The following is a 25,973-nucleotide window of genomic DNA, read 5'->3' on the forward strand; positions in this document are numbered from 1 at the left end:
CATGTCAAAAATAAAACGTGTCGTCATTTTTATAAAGTAAAATACCAAGCATAAACGGTAAAAAATCAAAAGATTTTATTTTCCTAATTGTGTTCTACTTATCAGAGTTTACAGATTGTATCATCAGCACTGTGAGGTTTTACCTATACTGCCTATATACTTAATTTTCCGTGATAATTTTCCCTGATTCAAGAAGAAGAATTTCCAAGGACTTAACCAATTAATTTTCAGGACTTTAGCTTGGTTTCCCATAGAGTCCATAATTATTGTGATTAAATAATATATAAAGTTCATAATTATTGCGATTGTACAATTGTTGCAAAGATAGATAAAATTCTCCTCTCTAGCTAAACATATTTGCATATAGTGCAACATCTCTTGTTTCGCTTTTGTTGTACAACATGCGTTTCCAATAAAGTTGTAACTTTGACTGTTGTCCAACAAAATATAGGTTATTGGAAACAAGCTTTCAGTTATCCCAAAAATTGCTTTTTTGTAAACAATAACAAAATTTTTGTTTTGTACACAGCAAGCAAATTTTTGAACCAACAGGCTAATCTCTTTTTTGCCGCGAATATTTCAAGATGGTAAGCTATAGCCGTGTGTTCAAAATTCCGGGGGTGAAAACTGAGTTTTTGTCATAATAATAATAATGTAATTTTATAATTAAGTAACCCCCTGCCGCAACCACGCTTGAGCCTGATGTGCAGAAGCTTCTGGAAGGCGACAGCAAAGGGGTAGGTTCACAGTGAAGTTTACTTCAGAAAACCAACTTTTATCTAGCAAATCCACTAACATATGTTAAGCAAAAACTGAAAAATGGCGCAATTAGCTTTTGATGAGTATGGGAGACCATTTATTGTACTAAAAGATCAAAACAATCAAGAGAGATTGACTGGTGTGGAAGCGTTAAAGGTGAGTTGAATTAATTTTTTTAACTGCAAAAACATGTTGGTAACAGCGTTGGCATTCTCAAAAAAAAAAGCCCAATGTAAATTTTTTTAACCAAGCCATCACCTATTCTGGCCAATCTCCATGGCATTAAAAATTGTTTCGGTTATCTTTGGCACTGATCAAGTTCAGAAAAACGGCTAGCTAAGCCAACATTGCTAACGTATACTATCTCAGTCTATATCGGCAATATTTTAGTGTATGTGCTTCAATTCGCACGTGTAGTTGAATATAGACATGCTATGATTAGCGATTCATGTTTTGCACGTGTGAATTGTTTTGCATGTGCGATTTTGTTAGTGTGTATGCGCAGCTGCTGGCGCTGCTGGTGGTACATTCATCACTTTTTTCCTTCGAGTCGACTGGAAGTTATCGGCAGCAAGTATAAATTGTATATCGTATTAAAAAGAAGTCCGGAAGTTCTCTCTCCCACAAGACACAGCAGGAAATAAGTCAGCCCTGCCTTCAATTTTGTGAGGAGAGATGTTTTGCGAAGACTCTGTCAATTGAGTTTCTGTACAGTTCTGCTTCATGTTGAACTGTGTCCATGACAAGCATTTTCGATGCATGTCACTATCGACTTCTGCGATATACAACTTAATGATGCCCTGACCTTCAGTTTGTAAATAGGACGTGCACAACGTACTTCCTAATGAGTTCATCTCGAAACAGAAAGCCAGTTAGCAGTGAACTATTAACTTAACGAGGTACCCATCGGGAAGATAGGTCAATGGGACTTGTACTCCATTTCCATTTGTCATCGTTTTAGGAGATCAATACATCGAATTTATGTGTACATGTAAATCATACTAAGTAATGATTTACATGTGCGATATATTGCTCGTCTAAACAATTTTGCATCTGTGTCTGCACGTGCATGTGTGATCGCATGTGTCCCCCGACATTGACTGCTATCTGTATTATGCAAATCTATAAAATCCACCTCTCTTTACACAAGTTTAGAATTTTGAATATAAGCCATTTTTTAAAACAAATTTTCAAAAATGCGGGTAAAAGGGTAGGTAAAGCAAAAAAGGAATCAGCTGAAGTGCCCTGGTTGCATGATTTACATCTTAATTTCCATGGTGTGGTTTATTTCAATGCAAGAACCACTAGGATTATCTGGAAGCTTATTTTAGAACTAAAATGGTTACAATTACTGACCTGCACCAATAGATGGTGTGACTTTATTTGTTTACTTTTGCTCTTTGACTCTGGCATTTGCGATTTGCTGAAGAGGGGTCTTTTACTGATGATTCTTCTAACAGGAACATGGTTGTGGTTATAAATTATTATTGAGTATAAATTGATGCCTTCTGATTTATCTGAATTCATTAAAAGTGCTAATGCCTTTGTGGGGAAAAATGGACTGATAATTACTTTGCTTTACCTAGTGCTCCCATCTTTTTGCCTGCTACGCAAATGCCAAAGCGGAAGAAGATTACTGCTGAAAATGTAAACAACAGAATTAATCTATTATACACCCTCATTATTACTAAGGTAAACAAAAAAGCTATCAAAAAATGTTGCACTTAAAAAGTTTAATTCAGTATAAGCATAAAGATTATTAGTTTTTGAACATACTCCTTATTTGGTGAATCTTTAAACAGTTTGTGTGAACTCTCAGCTTTCCCTGACAGCTCACACAATATAGTTCCTTGACTCAATTAGAAAACTAAGAAAGCTGTTTACTTCAGAAGACTCTTTAATAAGCAGCGTTTTGCGGCTTCTATATATTTATCAAGTAATTTGTATCAAATACAGTTCTTTGAGAATTATGCTAAGAACAGTTTTTCTTATAAAAGTTTATGCGCAGGCCTTTTAGCATAAAAGACTCCATGCCATAACTGTTAACACTCCTGCTGGCTTTTTTTATATATATTGGTACGTGTAACAAAAAGCACACATCAAGTGTTTTGGCTTTTAGGTGTTCTTTGGACAACTTTCAAAAAACCATGATTTGCATTTGTGTCTTCAATAACATGCAAATAATGTCTTCTATCAACTTAGCCTTTTTAAATTTTCTAATATCGTACAAATCTATAACATTTTCTTTATTAAAATATTCTCCCTGATTCCACTCCTACAGCCCTAACAGAAACCTATGATATTAAAATCTATCAACACCATTACAATACTAGGAACAAAACTGTCGGTGCTTAAGGTTACCGTAAAGGAAACAATTTTTTTTTAGGTTTTTTGCAAAAAATTCATGACATACAGAAAAAAAAATTCTCTTTCCAATGACATATTTTATATTCTATGAAAATATTTGGAACATCCGGAAAAAGCCTTTTTAGAGGTGTTATATCCTTCACACCTTTGAAAAAATATATGCAAAATGAGTTGAGCATATTTTATGTAAACATTATGCATAATATGGAACTCCTGTATAAAAATATGCATAATAATATTTTTTAGATAGTTTAATTTCACTATTGTTTTTAAAAAAATCAAAGTTAAGGAATATGCATATGAGCTGTCTCCTGTAAACCTTACTTCTGTCTATTAATAATTTTGGGCGCGTTCAAGCATATTCAGCATAAAGAAAAAGTTCGCACTTCTATCATCTTTCTGCATACTCAGTTCACACATTTTTATAACACCTACGAAAATCTTTAAAAACAAATATCTCGTTAGTAAATTTTCGCCTACATGCCTTTGTTTGTGGTCTCTTTTTTTGAAAGCTTCCTATTGGCTCATTGAAATTTTCGGTAATGAAAAGCTGAATAAATTATGCACAAAAGGTTCCCGGATTTTTTTGTATAAATTACTGATTAGCGAATTATATCGACAGAAAGAAAAAATATGCATTTTTTTGAATGATTTTATATAATTACAAATAATTTCATAACACGTTATTAGAAAAAAAAAACCGGGAACCATTTTGAATTTGATTTGTGCTGAATATAATGGTGCGAAAACGAGAAGTCTGCGACTACGCGTTTAGAAAAAGAAGCCATGTTAAAAGGTACGGTGAAAAAAAATTTGTGTGTGTTTATTTCATTATATTTTCTTTTTGGAAAATTACCATCTCACGAAAATAACACCATCAAAAAAGTCTTTCATCAAGCATTCAGAAACAAAAAAACATAAAATATAACAGTATTGATAAGTTATAAGGGTTTTTCTGAGACTACTCATCAAGTGAGTTTTTTCCTTTACAGTAACCTTAACCACTTCCTTTTAAACACTACCCACTATAATACTAACTCAAATAATTCTTAATGCACTACTTCGTGGAATTTGTTACAAAGTTTGTCTGTCTTTGTGTTTGCCTTTATGTCTGTCTGTGTCATATGTGTATGTCTGTATATATATGGATGTCTGTCTACAACTGTGTCGTGTGCATCATCATCATCATCATTCTCGGCTTAACGTCCGTTTTCCATGCTAGCATGGGTTGGACGGGGTATATTAATGACCCTCTTCCAATCTGATCTAGACTGTGTTAGATCTAAACTCAACTTCCTCTCTATCAAGTCTGTCCTTATAACCTTCTGCCAAGTCTTTCTCGGTCTGCCTCTGGGCTTTGCCCCAGGAACTATCAAGTCTCTACACTTTCTTACCCAATTATCCTCCTCCATTCTTTCCAAGTGCCCCAGCCAATTCAATCTTCTTATCTGGATAACATCTTTAATTCTACGGAGACTTAGCCTGCTTCTTAGCTCATCTGAACTCTTTCTGTCTCTCAGACTGGCATTACACATCCACCTAACCATTCTTATATCATTCCTTTCTAAACAGTCAAGATCTTGCTGCTTCACTGCCCATGTCTCACTACCGTACAACATAACACTTCTTACACAGGCCTCATACAACCTACCTTTTACCTCAATTGACAGGACTCTGCTAGTCAATAAAGGAAGTAACTCTCTAAACTTTTTCCAAGCAAAACCTATCCTGCAAGTAACACTTCTTCCAACACCCCCTTCACTGCCCAACATATCACCTAAGTAACAGAAGTTCTTAACTATCTCTAACGAGCCACTGTTGTACATCATTAAAGCTGGAAATACTTCATTCTCTATAATCTCACCTTTGCAACGCTTGCATACAAACTGTATGTCAGCTCTTAACCTTTCACTAATACTACTGCACTTCTTATGTACCCAATGCTTGCAAGTCTGACAAAAAATTGAGTTACTACCAACCCCTTTCCTGCAAACTCCACAAGGCCACTTTCCAACTACAAGGTCACACTTGGCTGCAATGCTACTTATCATGACTTTAGACTTTGCTGTGTTTACCTTCAGCCCTTTCTCTTCTAGTCCTTTCTTCCACTTCTCAAACTTTTCAACTAATTCTTCCATCGACTCTGCTATGAGAACCAAATCATCTGCATACAATAACTCCCATGGACAACCTGTTCTGAACTCCATCGACAGCGCTTCTAAGACTAGAATAAACAACAAAGGACTAAGTACAGAACCCTGATGTACACCAACATTTACACTAAATTCATCACTAAGTGAATCGTTAATCCTGACACGACTTCTAGCATTGCTGTACATAGACTGAACCATCGTAACTAGCCACTCATCCACACCTAATTTTCTCATAGCCCACCAAATAACTTTACGTGGCACTCTATCAAAAGCTTTTTCTAAATCTACAAAGGCAAAATAGAGATTCTTTCTCTTTCCTAAATACTTTTCCTGAAGCTGTCTGAGTAAAAATATTGCATCTGTAGTGCCACGCCCTGGAACAAAACCAAATTGCATCTTATCTATATCAATTCTTTCTCTAAGTAACTTATCAATCACTCTTTCAATAACTTTCCTTACTTGATCAACCAACTTCAAACCTCTATAGTTACCCCTTTCTAATGCATCACCCTTGCCCTTGAAACAGTTCACTATTACACTCGACTGCCACTCACTCGGAATAGCACCATCCTTTATAATCTGGTTAGCAAGACTTGTAATAAGCTCAACTCCAATATATCCAGATGCTTTTACCATCTCTGCAACAATACCTGATACTCCTGCAGCCTTGCCAATCTTCAATTTCCTAATAGCCTCCACTACCCATTCTGTCTTGATCTGCATAGCTGGCCCTTTTACGACATCATCATCAGACAAATTATCCTCGTCCCAATCAAACTCAGTGTTAAGCAACCTCTGATAATGATTCTTCCAAGCTACCCTTTTCTCCTCTGTGCTAGCCAAAACACCTTCATCATTACGTATACACTTCTCACCTACAATATCTTGATTAGTCTTCTTCATTTGCTTTGCTATCTTGAATACCTCATTGCACTGGTCTTCCCTTCTTAACACATCTGCAAATCTGTTTCTCTCTGCTTCTGATTTTGCCTTATACACTGCTGTACAAGCGCGACCCTTAGCTTCTAAGTAAATATTTTTACTACCACATGACTTCCACTCTTTCCAAAATTTCCTCTTTTCCTTTATACACTGGTCAACCTCATTATTCCACCACCAGGTCTGTCTATGTCTAGCTGGTCCTTTCGTCCACCCACAGGTATCATCAGAAGCTTCTTGAAGACAATTCTTCAAAGTAGTCCAAGTACTTTCAACATTGTCACTATCACATTGACTATTGTAGGATAACTGCTGAACTTTTGCACTAAATTGTCTTGCTACAATCTCTTCCTTCAGCTTCCAGACTTTTCGACGGGGCCTGTACTTTCCCTTGGCTTCTTTAACACTCTTCAAGATAATATCACAAACCAGCAACCTATGCTGGTTTGTGATATTATCTCTTCCCTCGATATAACTTTCACGTCCTTCACCACTTTCTTGTCTGACTTTCTAACCAAAAAGTAATCTATCTGTGTCTTACAACCACCTGACTCATATGTTATCAGCCTACTCTGTCTCTTACTGAATGATGTGTTGCAAACCACCATGTCCGTTGCCATTCCAAACTCAAGCAATCTCTCCCCTTCCTTATTTCTGCTCCCAAATCCATAGCCTCCATGCACACCTCTATAACCTTCAGATGACTTCCCAACATGACCATTGAAGTTGCCGCCCACCATGACAAGTTCAGTGTCTCCAAACTTTGATGTGACTGCTATTAACTCATCATAAAACTTATCTTTATCTTCCTCACTGAGTCCACACTGTGGAGCATAAACTGACAGAAAAGTGACAATCCTATTACCTATCAAAAACTTTATCACTATAATACGACTATTAACACGCATAACATCTATTACTTTTTCTACCCACTTCTCCGCAACGAATATGCCAACCCCTCCATATCCATCACTATTACCAATCCAAAAAAGCTTATACCTTGCCCTCCTACCTTCCACAAATCTCACTGAAGCTCCTCTCCACCTAACTTCCTGAACACAACACATATCAACAGATCTACGTTCTAACATTTCAACTACTTCACCTGCTCTACCTCTCAGAGTACCAACATTTACACTAGCCATCCTCAACCTAGTGTTATCTACCTTTTGATGTGATAGCTGGGTAACGGTCTGACGATGCTCACATCTGACATCTGTCCTACCGTGCGCGACACCTTCACTCCTTAGAGTTCCAGCCCCGTTTACGCAGTTTGTCTGATCAACTATTCTTACGGCCATTAATAAAGAGTTTTGGCATTGTTTTACTGCTGGATGCCCTTCCTAGCGCCAACCGTTCACAGACCGGACCGGTGCATGCGCCAATTTTCTTTTCTCAATTTTTATTTTTTTGCTCTTTGGTTAGTATCAGGAAAATGAATAATTATCTTCCTCTTTATCATATTTTTTCATTTTGTGACAGTTAGCCTTTACTGTACACTGCCCTTTTTGCTCATGCCAATTGCTGGCCTTCATGTTGTAATTAGCCTCGCTAGTGGATCTCCAGCCGTCGATTTATAACTCGTAACTTGTTATTTTGTATTATGGCAAATAAATTAAATTGAATGCACTAAAATCCATTGGATGTGTGTGGAGGTGTTGCGTTCTATAGCATGCCTCTCGTAAAAAGCCTGTCCTTTTACTAGAAATGACAATTTAGGCCTCAATTGAGGTTGTAGCAAAATCTGAAATAATTTTAACTTTTATCCAAAATATATATTTTTTATATATAAACTGAGGCAGACATTTTTGATGGAGCACTTGAGCATTTTTTAATCAACCAAACTTGTCTAAAGGTATCTCTCTCAATTTTTTTATCACCATTCTAGCAGACTCAGAGAAAAAGTTTAATGATTATTTAAACCAATTTTGATCACAAGAACTTCTTTCAAATAAGAGACAGGACAAATCCTCTGAATTGTTTAGAAGTCTCATCCTGCTGCATATGTGTATTACATACATCTTTTCTCTTCTGATTATGGTTTAACCTTCATATTAAAGTTTTATTAGCTGTATGATTTCTCACATTTCCATTTTAGTCCCATATCATGGCAGCTAAAACAGTTGCTAATACTTTGAAAACTTCACTGGGTCCAAAAGGTAAATTAGCATTTTCTTTTTGTATTTAATTTATATTGTGTCTGTACCGTGGTACATAATACTAAATATTATAATTACTATGTTTAGGCATGGATAAAATCCTTGTGTCTCCAGATTCTGATGTCACAATCACTAATGACGGTGCAACCATTCTGCAACAAATGCATGTTGAACATGAAATTGCAAAGTTGCTTGTTGACCTTTCAAAATCTCAGGATGATGAAATTGGTGATGGTACAACAGGAGTAGTAGGTATGTTTTTAAAAAAAGATCAGTACTAGCTAAAATAAATTTATTTATATGCTATGAAAATCACATCTTAATGGTTCAACAACCAAAAGCAGCGATATTTGAGAAGGAAACATTGATTCTTTTTAATCTACCATTAACACATCAGCTACCAAAAGCATGCATTTCATCTACACACCCACTATTCTAATCTAGTTTTGGCTGGAGCATTGTTGGAGCATGCAGAACAGTTGTTGGACAAGGGTATTCATCCAATACGTATTGCTGATGGTTATGAACAAGCTGCACAGATTGCAATAGATAATTTAGAAAAAATTAGTGAATCCTTTGAAGTTGATCCCAACCAGAAAGAAAAATTGATTGAAACTGCAATGACTACACTTGGTTCTAAAATGTGAGATTTGTTTTTCAAGGTATAATACTGGGATAATGTTGTGCCTGTGATCAGGCTATGTTTAAACGAGGGTTAGCTATTCTTATTTTCACTTTTATTACATCAACAATGACAATGCCTTCTTCATTGTTCTGTATTGGAACATGGCATAGTGTTCTAATGAACCTGATCTGCAACAACAGCAGACAATCAGGTTTTATTGTAAAACAATTTTCTCCACTTTTCCATTTTAGCAATTTTGACCTGGTTTCTTCATTACCACATATTGGATAAACACAAATTTTTTTTAGATGTTCAAGTTTGTGCATGATGACATTTTCAGTGCTAAATATAATTTTAGCCTTGTTTGTAAAACATGCCATAGGAAATGTGTCAACACGATCCCAGCATTTTTTCCAACAAAATACTTTGCTGATATTTACATAACATTTAACTTAGTATCTATGTTTTCCTATGGTTGTTGGTTTTCTTGCGATTTATACCTTTTCAGAAACTTGATCTCTTTTTGGGACAGTATTTGCACCAAAAACACATTGTGTGTGCTTTCATGTTCTCTCCTTATATACTGAAAACCTCTTTACAATCTCCTAAAAGTTTTTGATAAAATGAGATTTGTGCTATAAGCATGATAACATTTTCAAGGTGAGAAATAATTTTGACCTTGTTTCCAAATCATGCAAGACAAAATGTGTTAACACGATCCTAGCATTTTTTACAATACAATACTGGGCTGATATTAACATGACATTATTTTATGATTTTGGCGTTTTTGTTATTTGAAGAAGTTACTTTGCTGGATAGGCCAGATCATAATCTGTTACATAAACTTCTCAGATTACATTCACTGTCCATTGTAGGCCTTTTTAAAATTGCATGGAAATGGTCAATACTCAATTGGCAGGTTCAGTTGTTTTTTGTGAGTTGCGAACCGTGCTAGATTAAACAACAATGTAGTTAATTTATGTATATCCTGATTCTAATCAGGCTTTTAACTACATAAAACAATAACATTGAAAATGCAGTTAAATACATCAACTAAGAAGGGACAAGTTTTGTTGTGGATCAAGAAAAGTGAAAAGTTACAAAAGTAACAAGAAAGTCGATTAAATTTTAGTGTGAACCGATGTCATCGTCAACTTGCAGAGATAGCTGTTGATGCTGTACTGTCTGTGGCAGATTTCAGCAGAAAAGATGTTGACTTTGAACTTATCAAGATGCAAACAAAAGAAGGCGGACAACTGGATGACACAATGCTCATTAAAGGTGTTATTGTCGACAAGGATATGAGTCATCCACAGATGCCAAAGGTATTTTAAAAGACATATCCTATCCGTTTCAGTTTCTTGTCCTAAAGAAATGCTTGTAAAAAGGGACAGGTTAAAATGATCTATGTTATAATTTTTGCGGCAATTTGAACATAGCAATATGACCATATGTCACGCATAATAATTCTTGCGCAATTTTAAATCCTCCACAATACCAAGGAAAAAATAGTAAAACTCTTGAATTTAGACAAAATATAGATCCATTTCTTTCATGCGAATGTAACTATCACATGGTGAGCATTTGAATTTTCACACCAATCCTTCATAATTTAAGATTTACTCAGCTACCAATCCCACTAATATTTTGTTTTAGGAAATCAAAGACGCTAAACTAGCTATTCTTACATGTGCCTTCGAACCACCAAAGCCTAAAACAAAACATAAGCTTGACGTGACCTCAGTAGAAGATTATCAGAAGCTTCGAAATTACGAAAAGGAAAAGTTTTTGGAAATGGTAAAACAAGTCAAAGACACTGGAGCAAATTTAGCCATCTGTCAATGGGGCTTTGATGACGAGGCAAACCACTTGCTACTTCAAAATGAACTGCCTGCCGTCAGATGGGTGGGTGGGCCTGAAATTGAGGTGAGGAACTGTACATTGATTATTGAGACTATTTGGGGTATTATAGTATATGATGTGACCTGCAGACCTACAGATATAGGAGATGTTTTAAATGTGTTAAAAAATTTCTTGTTGTTGTTAGTAAAATTTTGACCTATTTTATTTTGTCGGGAGTTACATGGAAATAGATGTTACAACATATTTTGCATTCTATTTTTCTGTTTATGCCAGAAATTCTATCGTGTCTGTTATCTTTAAATATAAACATCTTTTTAGTTAATAGCCATCGCAACTGGCGGTCGAATTGTTCCCAGATTTAGTGAACTGTCAGCAGATAAACTAGGAACAGCTGGTATCGTTCGTGAACTATCGTTTGGAACTACGAAAGACCGTATGTTAGTCATAGAAGAATGCAAAAATACACGTGCTGTGACGATTTTTATTCGAGGGGGTAATAAAATGGTATGAAAGTTTTTTTATTGCTTAAAAGTTACCAATATGTAAAGATTTTATAATGGAACCAGGTTGCGAAATTTGTGTCGGGGTTGCTTACTTGTAACTGTAAACACGATTTTTACACGTGATTACAATCGTTGCAAGAACATCTTCTCACGTGTTAAATCGTTAACAACATTATTTTTATGCTTGATTATTTTTTTTCTTAGATTGTTGAAGAAGCCAAGCGTAGCATCCACGACGCTCTATGTGTTATCCGTAATCTTGTACGTGACAATCGTATCGTGTACGGTGGTGGTGCGGCGGAAATATCGTGTGCGCTCGCTGTAAGCGCCGAAGCTGATAAGGTAGAATTTTCTTAGAGAAGAGAAAGGATTCACGTTCCCTACATATGTTTTCCTTGTTTTTTTTTGTTAATTATGAAAAAAATAGCGATAATTTATAAATAATAAAATATCATCAGGAAAGCAGGAAACGGAATATAAAAGTTGTTATAGTAAGACATTTAAAAATTTAACAATTCAGCGAAGCAAACTTGTAATTTACGTTAAGATTTAAATGTGCGTGCTTGTCCTCCCCATTTTAAGTTTATGTCAATCCGGGTTTTTTTCGTATGGAATTGATATTGTGTCACTAGGGAAGAATGGTGCTAATTTTAAGGAAAAGTTCCAGGGAATGTATACTTTTTAAGTGCACGGAATATTTTTCAGAGAATTTTGGCTTGTAAAATTCCCTGAAAAACTGATTCTCAATTTTTCTTTGTTATTTTATGTGTATTTAACACATCCACCATTACCGTTATTTCAGGTTGCTTCGATCGAACAGTATGCCATGCACTCATTTGCAGACGCTTTAGAAAACATTCCAAATGCTCTCGCGGAGAACTCTGGCTTGAACCCTATAGAAACAGTATCTGAAATTAAATCCAAGCAGATTTCCGAAAACAATCCACGTCTTGGTGTTGACTGCGTTGGAGCTGGAACTAATGGTTGGTTTTTAAATGTTTTCTAGCGCTTCTAAAGTAAATTCTGTGTATCTTAAAAAGCTTTCATAACCTTCATGGCTTCAGTGGCATCTCTATCACAAACTTTTTGTCATAATAAATAATGTAAAAATGAATCTTCACATTTCGTTTAGATATGAAATCACAACACGTGATTGAAACTCTGCACGGCAAGAAACAGCAGATCTCACTCGCCACGCAACTCGTCCGTATGATATTAAAGATCGACGATATTCGGAAAACCCACGGTGAGCAGTGAATGTATTAAATGTTTCCGTTACCGTTACGTGGAATACCAGTCCTACGAAAATCCAAAGATCGCCCTCAACCTCTCAGTTTTCCAGAATTTTCAGTGTTGCAATTATGTAACCGCAATTTTTAGAAAGATTAGGTTGCCTTTTTCACACATCTACTTCTATTGCGGTGACAAAAAAATCTTCGATCTGAATGTTTGCCCCTCGCGTGCTAAAGAAGTATATGAAGAAAAGGGCCACCTCGCTTTCAAAAGGATTGAAATACCTTGTTCAATGTAAATCTTCAAAGAAATTAAATACTAACTAAGAAAGTCAGTGCGTAATTTGATTTTTCCTTTTGTTGTAAAATCCCTTACAAAGTAATTGAAAATACGAGAAGTATGTGTCCGTGCTCTTCGCTACATACGATACCATTTACTCAACGTTAATGACAGCACCATCAACAAGAGATATGTCCGTCATTGGAACTTTATTTTAAGTACTTGAGGTCAATACAAGTTCAGGGTCATTAAAGAGAATAATTTCTAGCAGCTACAAATTTAATCGTTCACTTGATTTAAGAAGCGTTTCAGAAATACGCAGGAGATAGTTCTTGTAATACCATTCTTCGTGCTGATGAGTAAGTATTGTCAACGGTACGGTAACAAATTTTGAGTTTAAAGACAATTAATTCTGATATATATCACAACCAAATCTCGGTAGAGGTTAGGGGAAATAGCAAAGCACGGTTTTTTTATGTGGTGTCCTTCGTAAAGAGTGAGCCAATGACATAAATTTTTAGGATTTACGTACAGGGCACTTTGGTTACTCTCATAAGCGCAAGAAATGCACACATAAATTTTGGTACTTATTACAAAAATACCACCGGGTTTGTTTACGAAAGAGAACAGCCTCGACCTTGTTTGATGTTGTTCTTACAGGTAGCTTAGCTACCCTATATAGCTACATTAAGGATTAAACTAGCATTTATTACTTAATACTCAGTAAAATAGGTCAAGTTTAAATGTTAAACTTTTTCGCTATAGCTAGCTAGACTAAGTATGAAAGGACAAGGCTGAGCTTTTTAGCTGGGTTAAAAGTCAAAACTTAAGAGGAAAATTACATCACAATTTTTAAAATTATATTACACATAGTACAGAACACCTGCGGGAAAATTCATTATTCATCATTATTCATCAAGTTACCCCAAGGCGTTTCTGTTCTTTACTTCTCATTGTGGGGTACCTCAAATTCTTGTAAATACAATGAAAAAAATTACTTAAGACTTCCTCTTCTTTCCCTTTCACCACTCATGGCATTTCTCAGCATGTCTTCAGTTCGAAGCCACGATTCCTTAGCTTCCAACTGCGTCTCGTTCACAAGTTTCAGCGCTAGCCAATGTGATGGACAACGTCGAGAAACCCTGGGTAATTTTGAAAAAATGTGGTCCTGCCTTATGATTTTCAGATATTTGCTGCTGATATCAGCATATTTTGGCCCTTGGATGCCACACCTCCGTATATATAGGAGTTAATTATCTCTAAGTCAAAAGAACTGCGTGCTAACAGCCCAACCAATGGCAATCATTTCTTGCGTTTTTTCCAGGTCAATGCTGAAAAATCGGGCTAACCTGAAGTCCGCAATAACTCCAGAGGTTTATAATCAGGCTTCCCCTCTTTATTTATAGTGGTCAGTTGACAACACTTGATCAGCACCTTATGTTCAACCACTGCTGTTGCGCCGTTTGAAAACAAAAACCTAAGTATACTCTTCACACGACTGGTAAAAAAAAAGTCGAATAAAATATGGGCGAACCAAAAACTATCGCGATTAAATAAATGTCAGATCATTTCAGAAATTTTTATCTTCAGATTTTAGCGCTCCAATTTTAAATTATGCGCTGTTTTTTTTTTGTTTTTTTTTTGAATGCATTTTCGTCTTATTAAAGAACTTTATAAATGCATAAAATTATTTTCGTTTTTGCTTCTGTTGATTGAAGATGTTACAAAAAACAAATAAAATAGAATAAAGTTGAGATTTTTGTTTATATAAATGAGAACGAGTTGAAGATGCAGGTGGTAAAATTAAACTAATTTGATCTTCAATCCAACTCGTTTCACCTGCAATTTTCATGAGTGAGCGAAATAAATTTATATTGCAAATTTAACACGCTTTTTTACATATTTTACCGCATCTATTTTAAAAACATTATTCCTGACCAATGAGATTTGATGATGGTTTAATTTCAACCAATAGGATATAATGAATATATTTACAAGAAATCGAACGTTTTCATTTAGACGCTATACCAACTGACTTGTAAATTACTAAGGCTATATACATATTCATAAAAAATGAATATTTAAAAAATATTTTCATTGAGTTCAATCGAGTAAAATATCTATTATTTATTGTTGTTCGCGCTATTTCTTTTATGAAAATAAAACTTTACGGTAGCATGCATAAAAGAACTTTAGCCCAGTAAGCTTCTTAATAATCCCGCACAGATGGGAATAAAATTTCCTGGGGCTGCTATATTCGGAAAACATGGACGCAATCGGTAAGTTCTCTTTTTGTTATTTTCTTCAAAAACAATTTTGACAGTACGGGACAAACAATGAAACAATATTCTTTGATCCAAGTCATTTAAGAACATGATAATATAGCGCTAGTTTGAACAACAGTATTTGATCATCAAGCGACCTTAAAAACTGTTAACCTCACAACAGATGCTGGGCGATAACATTTTTTTTTACGGTTCCTCATTATACACGCATTCGTATTCGTGTAAAAAATATGCTTTATGTGAAAGTGCTGCTTCTGTAAAAAAATAGATAATATAAAGAAGAAGAAGAACTAAAAGAGAAAATAAAATGAAAGAAGACGAGATGTCAGTCAGAAACATATAAAAGAGATCTGGGGACGAGAATGCTTCATTAAAGCGTTCATGGCACGAGCTTCCAGGGTTTAAACATCTGCGCTCAGTATGCTCACTTTCCATATTAATAAAGATGGAAACCTTTTCTAAACTTTGGTTGGTCGTTACAGAATGTGCCCTTCTTTGAACGCTTGGAAGTTGAATCTTTTAATCTCCAAAGCTGCCAAGATACAACTTCGTTCTTAGGGCATTTTGCCTTTTTAATGCTCCGTAATAACGGCTCAGTGGTCAAAGGACCCTGGAGACGAGGTTGGCCAAGATACTAGCACTTAGTAAACACTGAAAGCTGGAAACCCAGAACGTTAAAAGCAGTCTTAAAGCATCTGCACCCTTAACCATTGTAACAATAACTGGAATAAATTCATTAAAATTAGTAAGAAAAACGTGTTGCTATTATCCATAAATTCACTTTTTAAATTCCTTCTAAAATTAAACTTTGAGTCCCTAATTTTCCTAAAATTTAAAATTTTTTAAAATATTTGCACCCTGCAGAAACACTAACAGAGCTTAAAAGCTGCTATCTATCTTGGGTTTTCTGTATAAATCAACAAAAAAAATATTCACGAAATGAAACATACCCAAGTTTACCTCGCCAAACATTGCAATGAGAAGAAAAATGTAGCCTTTGTCAGTTAACAATTTTCTTTTAATCTTCACTATTTTCATTATTTCACTAACAAACTATTACAGCAACTTGTATTATTGAAACGTTTTGTGGATTTTTTCCCCTTAAATGGCCGTCTCATAACCGGGTTTTGTAAATCTTGAAACTAGACTAGTTCACGTTAAAACCTTTGAATATCCATCACTCTTGAGAGCTTGAAAATGTTAAAACAACACTAATATAAGACATTGCCTCGGTAGTTAATTTTCGCATTTGCACCGTTAAGGTTAAGCTTTGGTATTGTCATTATTTTTTTTACTTTAGCAAAAAACTAAAGTAATACAAAATTAAAATTTGAAAACAAACATTTTATCGCGATGTGTCCAATTTAATGTTGACTGGACACCTAACAAATTTTTCGGCTCCACAACATGAATACAGAGCCAACAACATTCAAAAGGGGGGATAGGAAGAGAAAAGATCACATTTTAGCATTTTTACACTAATATGTACAGGGACGTGGTAGTTTTTTATCTATGCGCTTTCTTTGAATAGAAATTGTCAAAAACAGACAGCTTGAGGCCTTACCATAGCAGGGCTTCAGATTCTTCAGGTTAAGTCAAATAAATCGCTGTTTTTCTGGAAGTTGTATAAATTAAAAATAACAGAGAGAGATACATCAGACAACAATATATCGTAAAACCCCGAGTCCCACCCCTTTTTCCTGAATTGAAAAGGTCATGTAGGAAATAAAAAGCTATGGCCTTTTTTCCAGGGCTTTACCGTAATACATATACATATACGTATTACTGTATTACATAAAACACAAGATTCTTTATTAAGTAACAAAATCTCGCCCTGCTTGGGTACGACTTTTGAAAAGTATATTAAAAATTAAAGCTTTTTCATCCAATGTTCATTTAATGTTTATTTTTAATTTTCTAAGGTCAGCATTTCCCAAAAAAATTAAAATGGTTTTACGCTATTAGGGGACTACCACTATTTGTATCTACCATTTTGGCTCACAGACGACATATTGTGTATAGATATTGCAATGTGGAACAGGAATGTACCCAACTTAAGACGGGCTCCTTATGTAACTAATTTCGTCCTAAAAATTAGAATCTTCTTGAAAATCTACAATCTAAATGAAATATTGTGTTGCTTTTGACAAGGTTTTGGTTGTAAAATTTATTTGTTTCCTTATTTTTTTTTTCATATCTACTGAAATAAGTAAATTATTCATTCATAAGCAGATGTTAATACCCACGAACTAAATGAATTTTTTATTTAAATTTTACAAAACTTCCAAGCGCTGACGAAAGAACAAGAAATTCTTTATCAAAGTGCATGTAAGTTGAAAATTTGACTTTCATCTCGAATAAAATTAGTTACCCCTCAAATATATACCGTGTATCGTACTGCCTCAATTATCTGTGTCTCGATTTCCCATCTTGAAATAACAGAGTGTTTACTATTGTCTGCAAATCTTATCATTGACGCTCCACCTTCTCGCTTTGTGGAAGAATTCCTGCGATTCTCATAACCTAGAATCAGGTCACATACAATTAGCGTGATAGCTATTAGTCACGCATTTATCATTTGATTTTTGTGACTTCCCTGAAGCTGAATTTCCACCTAAGGAAGACACAAGCTGAACAGAGTTATAATATCACTTGGCTATTTTGTTAATCGTTCCTTTGTGGTTCTAAACACTTCTCATTAGATGTCATAGAAAGTTGAAAAACCTTTTCCTGCTAGTAAAAATGAAAAATTCTCATATTCTCAAACAAAAAAAGTCTTTAGAAAAGAAATCTGACTTTGAATTGTTCTGTTTCATCTGCAAAACTCAAATTGATATTCCAGAAATTTCGATTAACTGGTATTTACAAGCTCGTCCACAGGGCCTAGAAACGAGGTTGCAGTATTAGGAATTATCTTTTAAAAAAATGGTCGACAAAATACTGCCACTTACTGCATTATTGCAATACATAACCACAATAATATAGAACCAAACAATGAAAATGACTATAGATTATTAGTGTTGGGAAACAACAACTTTTTATCCTGGTGGGAAGTTGTTTTAAAATTGCCTTCAGTTAGAATTAATGTTACCATGGCTGATGGCAAATAATCGGTGTCTATTTTTTTAAACTTCCTATGGTCAAGTCACAGGATGAAGATGTACATAGGTAATTTTTTCACTTGCAAGATACCTTATCGGGGAAGAAAAAGTCGGGAAAAACTGACTAAATCCTTCTCCGATCAAAATTTCCCCCGATTATTTTTTCCCGGACTAGCACTTTTACCCGATTTTTTATACCCGACTAACAATTTACCCCGACTTTTTTCTTTTATCCTAAACTTTCTTTCTCATTGTCATCACCATAATACATTGCAAGGAAGATTACAGAAACGGATCGGGACAGGACATAAAAATATAATGGGAACAAAAAAAGACATTTTCTGTTTAAACAAACATGAAATAATCATACAACTATAACATTAATAGTCCGTTTAAGATGTTGACGTTACAATTAGTGCAAAACACGTCATAATTGTTTTGGACTAGATTTTTGTACCTATTCTCGTAGTTGTTTTTGAATGGAAAACATACATAGGTAAATAAAAAAAGAATACAGGAATATAAAAAATTAGTCGGGAAAAAGTGACTTTTTTCAAAAGTGACTTAATTTTCCCCGACGAAATTTTAACCCGACGAAATTTTTCCCGACTTTTATTTCCCCGATAAGGTATTAGCTAATAGGTAACTGATCAGAGCCGTCGCTGAGGCTAGGGGTCTCTAGCCCCCAACTATCTTTCCCAATGATTTTTTTCTAAATCAACTATCACTGTTAATAATCTCTGGTTTAAAATTATATGTTTATATACATTGCTAATAAGGCATGTAGCCCATATGAATAGTGATGCGTATATTGTCAATCTTGTCATCAAAATTATCAAACATGTATCTTATTTTTTCAATATATATTAAAAAGAACTCTAAATACTTAATAACAACCAGTTTAAGCTGGTTTAAAGTAACATAAAGTTCATTTTTTGGCATTCTATAAGTACATTTTTAAAAGTTTTCTCTGTTCCGTCAGACCTAGCTTGGTGGGTCCAAACAAGTCTCAAAAATAAGGTCCATCAGATTACAATCCAGTGTCGACGGCCTTGATAGCCGATTGCAAATTTAGAAACAAATCGTTAGGGAATTATACAAATCGTGACCATTGTTGTACTGGATTTTTCAGGCAAGCAATGCCTATAATTATGGGAAAAAAGGCGAGGAAAAACTAGTGCATTTTTGGGAAAGCCTTTGTAACTATCTACACTTATCTATCTTTCAACGAAAATTTTTACTTTGTGTATTTTTATTGACCTATCTAAGGCTTTTGATACCATTGATCACAGAATATTATTAGGTAAACTAAATGCGTATGGGATAAGTGGATGAACTTTAAAATGATTTAAAAGTTATCTGAGTGAACGAACACAATACATAGACAGTGGCAGTGGCGAAAAAACTAATAAACTAACAATTAAATGTGGTGTACCAGAAGGTTAAATTCTTAGACCACTGTTATTTTTATATATGTTTTATATATGTGACCACTGTTATTTTAATATATGTTAATGTTCTAAGCAATTAATATGAAATTCTGAATTATATCATGTTTGCAGATAGAATGTATGATAACGCTTCCGACGTCATCTCTACTTTAAAAAGTGGTGAAAAAAAAACTAACTAAAATGGATTTCTGGCGTCAGGACCACTTTATTTTAGCGATGTTAGAATAGAAGCTCATATGCAAAAGAATAAAATTTTCTTTTTGTCCCGCCTTTAAACAGCAGGTGGTTAAAATGGTGTTGCGTGATGAAAAAATTGTCTGCGGAAAGTTATAGATGATTTTATGACAAAAAAATTTGAATTCTAATAAAAATATAACGAGAGAGACAACATAAGTATATGGTGAAAAGATTCAAACAGACAACTATGATTTCAGGTAACATACACCGCAAACTTAAAAAAAAACTTAATAATTTTAAACCCAATAGCAGAAGTCAAAAATTTGAGAAATGACAGTATGAAGGTCGCACTTAATCATTTAGTAGTGATAATATTCAAATAAAATTTAACCCTTTCGTTGTAGCTAGCTCCAAGATGAAATTTTATGTAATATGCTGTTTTTTCGTTATATTAAATGTTATTTTAATAATTTAAGAATAATAATAATAATAATAATAATAAAATAGGAAATAAAAAATGGAAAAAACACTTTAAATAAAAAGTTATGGCGATGAATTTTTGATAAGCTGTATATTTTTTATAATTTTAATAATTAAAAATATTTTAATTAAAAAAAACGACAAATTGCATGTTATCCTCAGAAAAATAATGTTTGGAGTAAGCACGTACTTCAGTCATTTTAATATAGAAAGATGAAATTCCTAAATTTTACGTGCGCAAAAAAAATGAGTCATTCCTACAGGATTTAGTTTGAGATTATTGCTTTTCAATCTATGATGTATAACTATTTCCATTTTGAAAGATTAAACCTATAATTAATATTGTAAAACATAATTGTTAAAAATGTAAAATTTACAATATATAAAATGTTTTGTATACACGCTTTTTTTAAAAAAAAACATGTCATAAGCAATACGAGATTTTAAAAAAAGAAGCAACTTAAAACGCAACAGCAGCCCGAAGTAAGATAGTAGAAAAAAGAAAAAGGACAAACAGCAGAAATTATAAAATCTGCAATATTTGTCGAGACTTTCCCTGCACTAAAAGTCATTTAGTTTTATACAACGCTAAACGCGGTTAAAACAAAATGCTTGATTTTGAATGGCGCACCAACTGAGCAAGTGAACACGTAACCAGGAAACCCAGCATAATTATTCTTACTATCGGGAAATCGGAATAGTTAAGCTGACAAAAATTAAGCCAGGTCGCAAACGAGTTTCTGGCGGTCAGAATACTAACCGTGCTTTTTGATTGGTTACATCTATTGTTCTTTGCCTACGCGATCAATATCCGGGAATACTTTGAACAAGAATGGTCTTACTCACCCAAACAAACATGGATAATCTTCTCTAGTATTTGAAAGTGTAAGATGCGAGCACAATATGGCTTAGTTAACTAGGCTTGTGAACACGGGGATTTCACCTTCCTAAGAAAATAGTCAACAAGTAAAAATTAAGAAAAAGTTCCGCCAAAATTTTGTGTTGTTTGTGAAAAAAACTTAAAACTTTTTTTTGCTGTATCATTCATATGTCAGTCTCTCATTAATACTGATTAATTTGTTTCCAACATGAACTATCACAATCTTTTGATGAGAAAATTCTCATCAAAAGATTGTGAACGGCATTTTATCCTAAAGGAAAAATTACTTTATGAATTTAAGAAACTTGGTTTGTCTTTAGGATTTTTTAGCCGAAATATGAAAGCACAACAGAATACGACAATTTGACCTCTTGATGCGCATGCTTCTTTATTGTTAAAAAGCAGGAACAGAATAAAGCAAGATCCAAAAGAAAGAAATTTGAAAAACGGAGTTATTAGATCCTTCAACAAAATATTTTTAAAAATGCAGTTTTAAGATAATTTTCTTTGTTTTAATTAGTCAGCGCTTTCGTTAATCGTACTTTACTTCGTTCTAATTGGTCAGTGGTTTCTCTGACCGTAATATACTTCATTCTAATTGGTCAACGAAAAATCTGATGGTATATGTAATGACATTTAAAATATTTAAAGTTTTCTATCAGAAAAAACTGAGAGACATTATGAAATTTTTGTTTTAGTGCATCGATCGATGCTGCTGAGAAGGTTTTACGTTGCCATTACGCAAGCAACCTTTTGTGTTGTTGCTGAAATCAAAATCTTAAAAACTATTTATAGAAAACTAAAAAAATGTTCATATTCTCCCCATATCAGATTTTCTTTTGAAAAAAAACTTTTGACAAGATATGAAAGAATAAAAATGAAAAAGAAAATGGTATGAAAATATTTTTGACAATAATACATGCATTTCTTATCGTAATTTTAATACTTCGTGGTAATTTTATCATTATTTTCACCTGTCTCTTGTTCTCCCTTATGGACGTTTTAACGCAAACAACTTAAGCAAACATGGGCGCAGTTGTTTAAAATGAACAATGGAGGAGAGATAAAATAATTTATTTAAAAAGGGAAAAAAAGAGAGATATACAGGAATGTTTTTACGCCAGATGTGTTATGACACAAAGGAATACTAGCCGAATTATTGTGAATTTTTGAATGAATAAATAAAACGAAGGGAGAAAAATCAAACAAGAATATTTTTCCCAATTACGATGATAGATGAGTAATGGTTATCTAAAGTATTTTTTGGACTATCATCGTGAAAATTCTTCAAAAGTGCAATAACGTTTTAATACATTGAGAGAAATTGTAAATATTTTCAAAATATAGACTTTGGATGTTTGGAATGGAACTTGCTTTAACGTCTTAATAGATACATACCAAGTTGACGAACATACGAGAAAGACATATATGTTAACTGTAATATTTCGGTTCAAGTTGGACAGGAAAAAAAGGAAAATTTATGACCTCCATTTTTATGAAGAATATAACTGAAGTAAGAGTATGAATGTAAAAAAGAAAATTTAAAGAAAAAAAAAAGAAGAAGAATATTTGAAGGTTATTGCCAAAGCACCAGAATATAAACAACATGAAAAAAATAATTCATTTATGAGAAAAACTAATATTAATAAATTGAAATTTTTGAAAAAGGAGGAACGCGAACAAATAAAACAAAACAAAAAATGTTATCTAACCATCTGTTCTTATTTCCTTCAAATACGAAAACCGTTCTTCTTTTTTTCAAAAGTTGGGGGTTGTGAATATTTCATAGTGTTTTCTTCCAGCAACCAAACTAAAGAGTGCTTTAGTTTGCACGATTCACGCAAAGTTGCAGTCGTAATTTTTCAAAAAAAAACATTTCGTGGCTAAGTTTCTATGAAAAATTGAGAATTGCTGTGAAAAGCAAAGAAATATACATTTTTTTTACAGAACAAGATAATGTTGCATGAGAAAATTTAAGAAATATATAGTTCCTCCAACTTTAGCCCTGACGTCAAATATTTTCGCAGCATAATTTAAGGTAAGATCTAATAGCATTGCGTTTATGGCAGCTATGATATTTCAACTTTGACGTCAGGGTTTCTGTAGGTGTATTTGATGTCATATAATGCTTCTTTAACTTGTAGCGGTGGTCCATCAATAATGCCACGAAACATGGAAGAGGACCACCAAAGGTCATCCGCCCTCCAGGCGACCAATCAAGCTCCGCCACATCCGCCATTGTCATACACCATCGAGATGCCACCTTCTTACACCGCCCAAGATAACAACAACACATGGCGTCGGTTAGATTCTAGGGAGCCTCTTTTAAATAATACAGAAAACAACTTGCTTCCTGATGCACCTCCGCCATACAATGAGGTGGATGTCAACCCAACGGCGCCACCCTATGAGGAAAACGACCTTGTTTATCCGCGTGAACCCATCCGAACAACATCGTATCGCGAGGAGGAAGAAGTAAAAGAAGATATCGATTTTTTTCGATATTCAGCTCCTTGTAAAAAAATAGCAACATGCATAGCAACATGCCTGGCTCTCGTGACTTTTCTCATTCTAATTCTGCTTTTGGTGTATGGCAAGTTATGACAACATTATCATGTGACATCGTGCATGCATTGTCTTGTTTCATTCTAGGTGTGAAAAATGCCGATCAGAGCTTTCGATGATGGTTTTCGTAACACGGGTCGACTTTTAGACTTCGATAACAGAGGTCGGTTAGGAGTGGACCGATCACGGCATAACCAGCAATCGTCACGTCACAATCGAATAAGTCACAACCAAAGACTCCGACGCCATGGTTTAGAACGTGAAGCAGCGTCACTATTGACAGGAAGTTCCAATGACGACAAAAGAAATCGAAGCGATGTGAATGGAAATGTTGAAGCGGAAGGTAAACAAACTGTAGAGGGAGAAGATGGCACGTTTCATTTTCATACTAACCCTCTAGCTAGTTTTATGCCTCCACCAGCATATGAAAGTAGACCTTCCACGCCTCAAGTGCAACGTCCATCACCAAGTGCTCCTCCTGTTGAACAACACGACACTAAACTATGTATGACGCCTGACGCCGTGACGCATGACGCCGTGACATATGACGTCGTGACGCACGACGCCGTAACCGCTGATCATTTTCAGAAGATATATGGATGTAAAACAACGACAAGTATTATAGTTCTAATTGTTGCTGTTATTTTGTTTGGAGTCTTTCTTGCTTTGTTAATTTTGTTAGCATAATCAACCTCATCTTCAGGATTTTTTATATCTCTAACGGCAATAGCGTTCTGTGACATCCACCGTTAATATCTTAACAATCAAAAAGTCCTAGGATCGAAGCGGCTTCAGTGAGTGCCACTCGTGTACCAAGATGATGAATAAGGCAATTCTGAACGGCTTCTATTTTCTCTATTTCAGTTTATTTTATCCGTCAATGGGCGCTACCTTTTTAAATTTCGTTTGTGAACGTTCGAACGTTTGTGCTGGACACAGTTTTTTTTCGTATTTTACGTCAAATTGAATCAATCAGTTTTTATTGCATAAAATTATCTGAATATTGTAACCAGATTTATTTAATTCGATTCTTAAGAATTATTATTATAAAATTTACTTTATGCTAATTAATTATTTTAATTTTATGGTCTATAGAATTTGGACTAATATTAATGACCAGCATTGAGGCATTTTTGACCCACATCCAGTAACAACCAATAGATTTTTGAATTTTATTAATTCGGAGAATTGTGAAAAGTATTATCAACACTTTTTTGCGGATTAAGAGTACTGGTGATATTGGTGACACAAAAACGAGGCTAGCTCACACTTCTTTTATTGTCCTCCATTGTAGAGGAATGATAAGTTATCATTTTAATAATGTCCTTATTTCTAGTTACGTTTTAACTGTTGAAAGGAGAGTGTAATATATTGTTTTAAATATTTATAAGAGTAATTTGTACATAGAATTTTTACTAGTAAACAAAATTCAGTTCTGTTTTTCCTTATACATATTTTATGTGCATGTAAAAAAGAAATGTATTTTGTGTTGTGTTTTTCTTTCATTTTCATGTCTTCATCGACCACTCCCTTTTGTTGAAAGTGGTTGACTTTTTTTGATGACCGGCCCGTAATAGTTTGATTTACAAAGAAATCAGTAAGACAATAGGAAACGGTTATGGTTGCTAAGTTACAGTAGAATCGTGATCTCACGTGTTTAATGAACATGTTTTTAATTAAAAAAATTAAAAAATACAAAAATAATTGGAAAAAAAAGAGCGAAATATTTGCCAGTTGTTTTAAGGACAGACCAATGTGGTTAACATACAAGAAAAATTATTTTTTCATAACATAAACTGTAACATTGGCAAATTTCGTCCTTATAATTATTTTGATTTTTTTTTCGTGTACAATTCCCGTACCTTCTTCTCATATTCGCTTTTTATATTCATCTTGTATTTAATTTTCATATATTTCATTCTTGTATTTCATTCTCGTATTTCATTATCATATTTATTCTTATATTATATTCTCGTATTTTATTCTCATATTTCATTCTCGTATTTTATTCTCCTATTTTATTTTCGTATTTCATTCTCGTATTTCATTTTCATATTTATTTTCGTATTTCATTCTCGCATTTCATTCTCGTATTCGTTCTTGTATTTTATTCACGAATTTCATTATAATAAATATTATATTCTCGTATTTCAT

General features: G+C 34.1%; 3 protein-coding genes across 9 annotated transcripts; 2 read left to right on the forward strand and 1 right to left on the reverse strand.

Annotated features, from left to right (window-relative positions):
- The first annotated feature begins 686 nt into the window (after positions 1-686).
- LOC130621114 (T-complex protein 1 subunit epsilon-like) lies at positions 687-12,943 on the forward strand. The gene is made up of 10 exons (XM_057436420.1): positions 687-915; positions 8,317-8,377; positions 8,465-8,629; positions 8,822-9,020; positions 10,135-10,327; positions 10,659-10,928; positions 11,184-11,369; positions 11,573-11,710; positions 12,171-12,351; positions 12,501-12,943. Exons 1-10 carry the CDS (start codon positions 820-822, stop codon positions 12,623-12,625), a joined length of 1,614 nt encoding a protein of 537 aa, XP_057292403.1. The 5' UTR covers positions 687-819; the 3' UTR covers positions 12,626-12,943.
- Positions 4,170-7,382, reverse strand: LOC130621113 (uncharacterized). Its single transcript, XM_057436419.1, has 2 exons — positions 6,655-7,382; positions 4,170-5,317 (listed from the first exon to the last, which is right to left on the reverse strand). Exons 1-2 carry the CDS (start codon positions 7,361-7,363, stop codon positions 4,326-4,328), a joined length of 1,701 nt encoding a protein of 566 aa, XP_057292402.1. The 5' UTR covers positions 7,364-7,382; the 3' UTR covers positions 4,170-4,325.
- Positions 12,944-14,857: 1,914 nt separating the features above from the next.
- Positions 14,858-25,301, forward strand: LOC130621953 (uncharacterized). Of its 7 annotated transcripts, XM_057437338.1 has the most exons (3): positions 14,858-15,159; positions 23,399-23,729; positions 23,907-25,301. In XM_057437338.1, the coding sequence occupies exons 1-3, from the start codon at positions 15,107-15,109 to the stop codon at positions 23,910-23,912; spliced, it is 390 nt and encodes a 129-aa protein (XP_057293321.1). In that variant the 5' UTR covers positions 14,858-15,106; the 3' UTR covers positions 23,913-25,301. The 7 variants fall into 7 exon arrangements, with proteins under 7 accessions (XP_057293321.1, XP_057293316.1, XP_057293317.1 ...); XM_057437333.1 differs by lacking the exon at positions 23,399-23,729 and having other exon boundaries at positions 14,863-15,159; XM_057437334.1 differs by having other exon boundaries at positions 14,875-15,159; positions 23,399-25,301.
- The last annotated feature ends 672 nt before the right edge of the window (positions 25,302-25,973 follow it).

The sequence above is a fragment of the Hydractinia symbiolongicarpus genome, chromosome 12 (assembly GCF_029227915.1).
Source record: "Hydractinia symbiolongicarpus strain clone_291-10 chromosome 12, HSymV2.1, whole genome shotgun sequence".
Classification (NCBI taxonomy): Eukaryota; Metazoa; Cnidaria; class Hydrozoa; order Anthoathecata; family Hydractiniidae; genus Hydractinia; species Hydractinia symbiolongicarpus.

Excerpts from the sequence above, each read along its gene's own strand:
- LOC130621114 (XM_057436420.1), top strand. The coding sequence starts at position 820 with ATGGCGCAATTAGCTTTTGATGAGTATGGGAGACCATTTATTGTACTA. Across the intron at positions 8,630-8,821 it reads TGGTACAACAGGAGTAGTAG|TTTTGGCTGGAGCATTGTTG; the intron begins GTATGTTTTTAA and ends ATTCTAATCTAG. Across the intron at positions 10,328-10,658 it reads GTCATCCACAGATGCCAAAG|GAAATCAAAGACGCTAAACT; the intron begins GTATTTTAAAAG and ends ATTTTGTTTTAG.
- LOC130621953 (XM_057437333.1), top strand. The coding sequence starts at position 23,916 with ATGCCGATCAGAGCTTTCGATGATGGTTTTCGTAACACGGGTCGACTT.
- LOC130621113 (XM_057436419.1), bottom strand. The coding sequence starts at position 7,363 with ATGGCTAGTGTAAATGTTGGTACTCTGAGAGGTAGAGCAGGTGAAGTA. Across the intron at positions 5,318-6,654 it reads AATATCACAAACCAGCATAG|GTTGTCCATGGGAGTTATTG; the intron begins GTTGCTGGTTTG and ends AGTTCAGAACAG.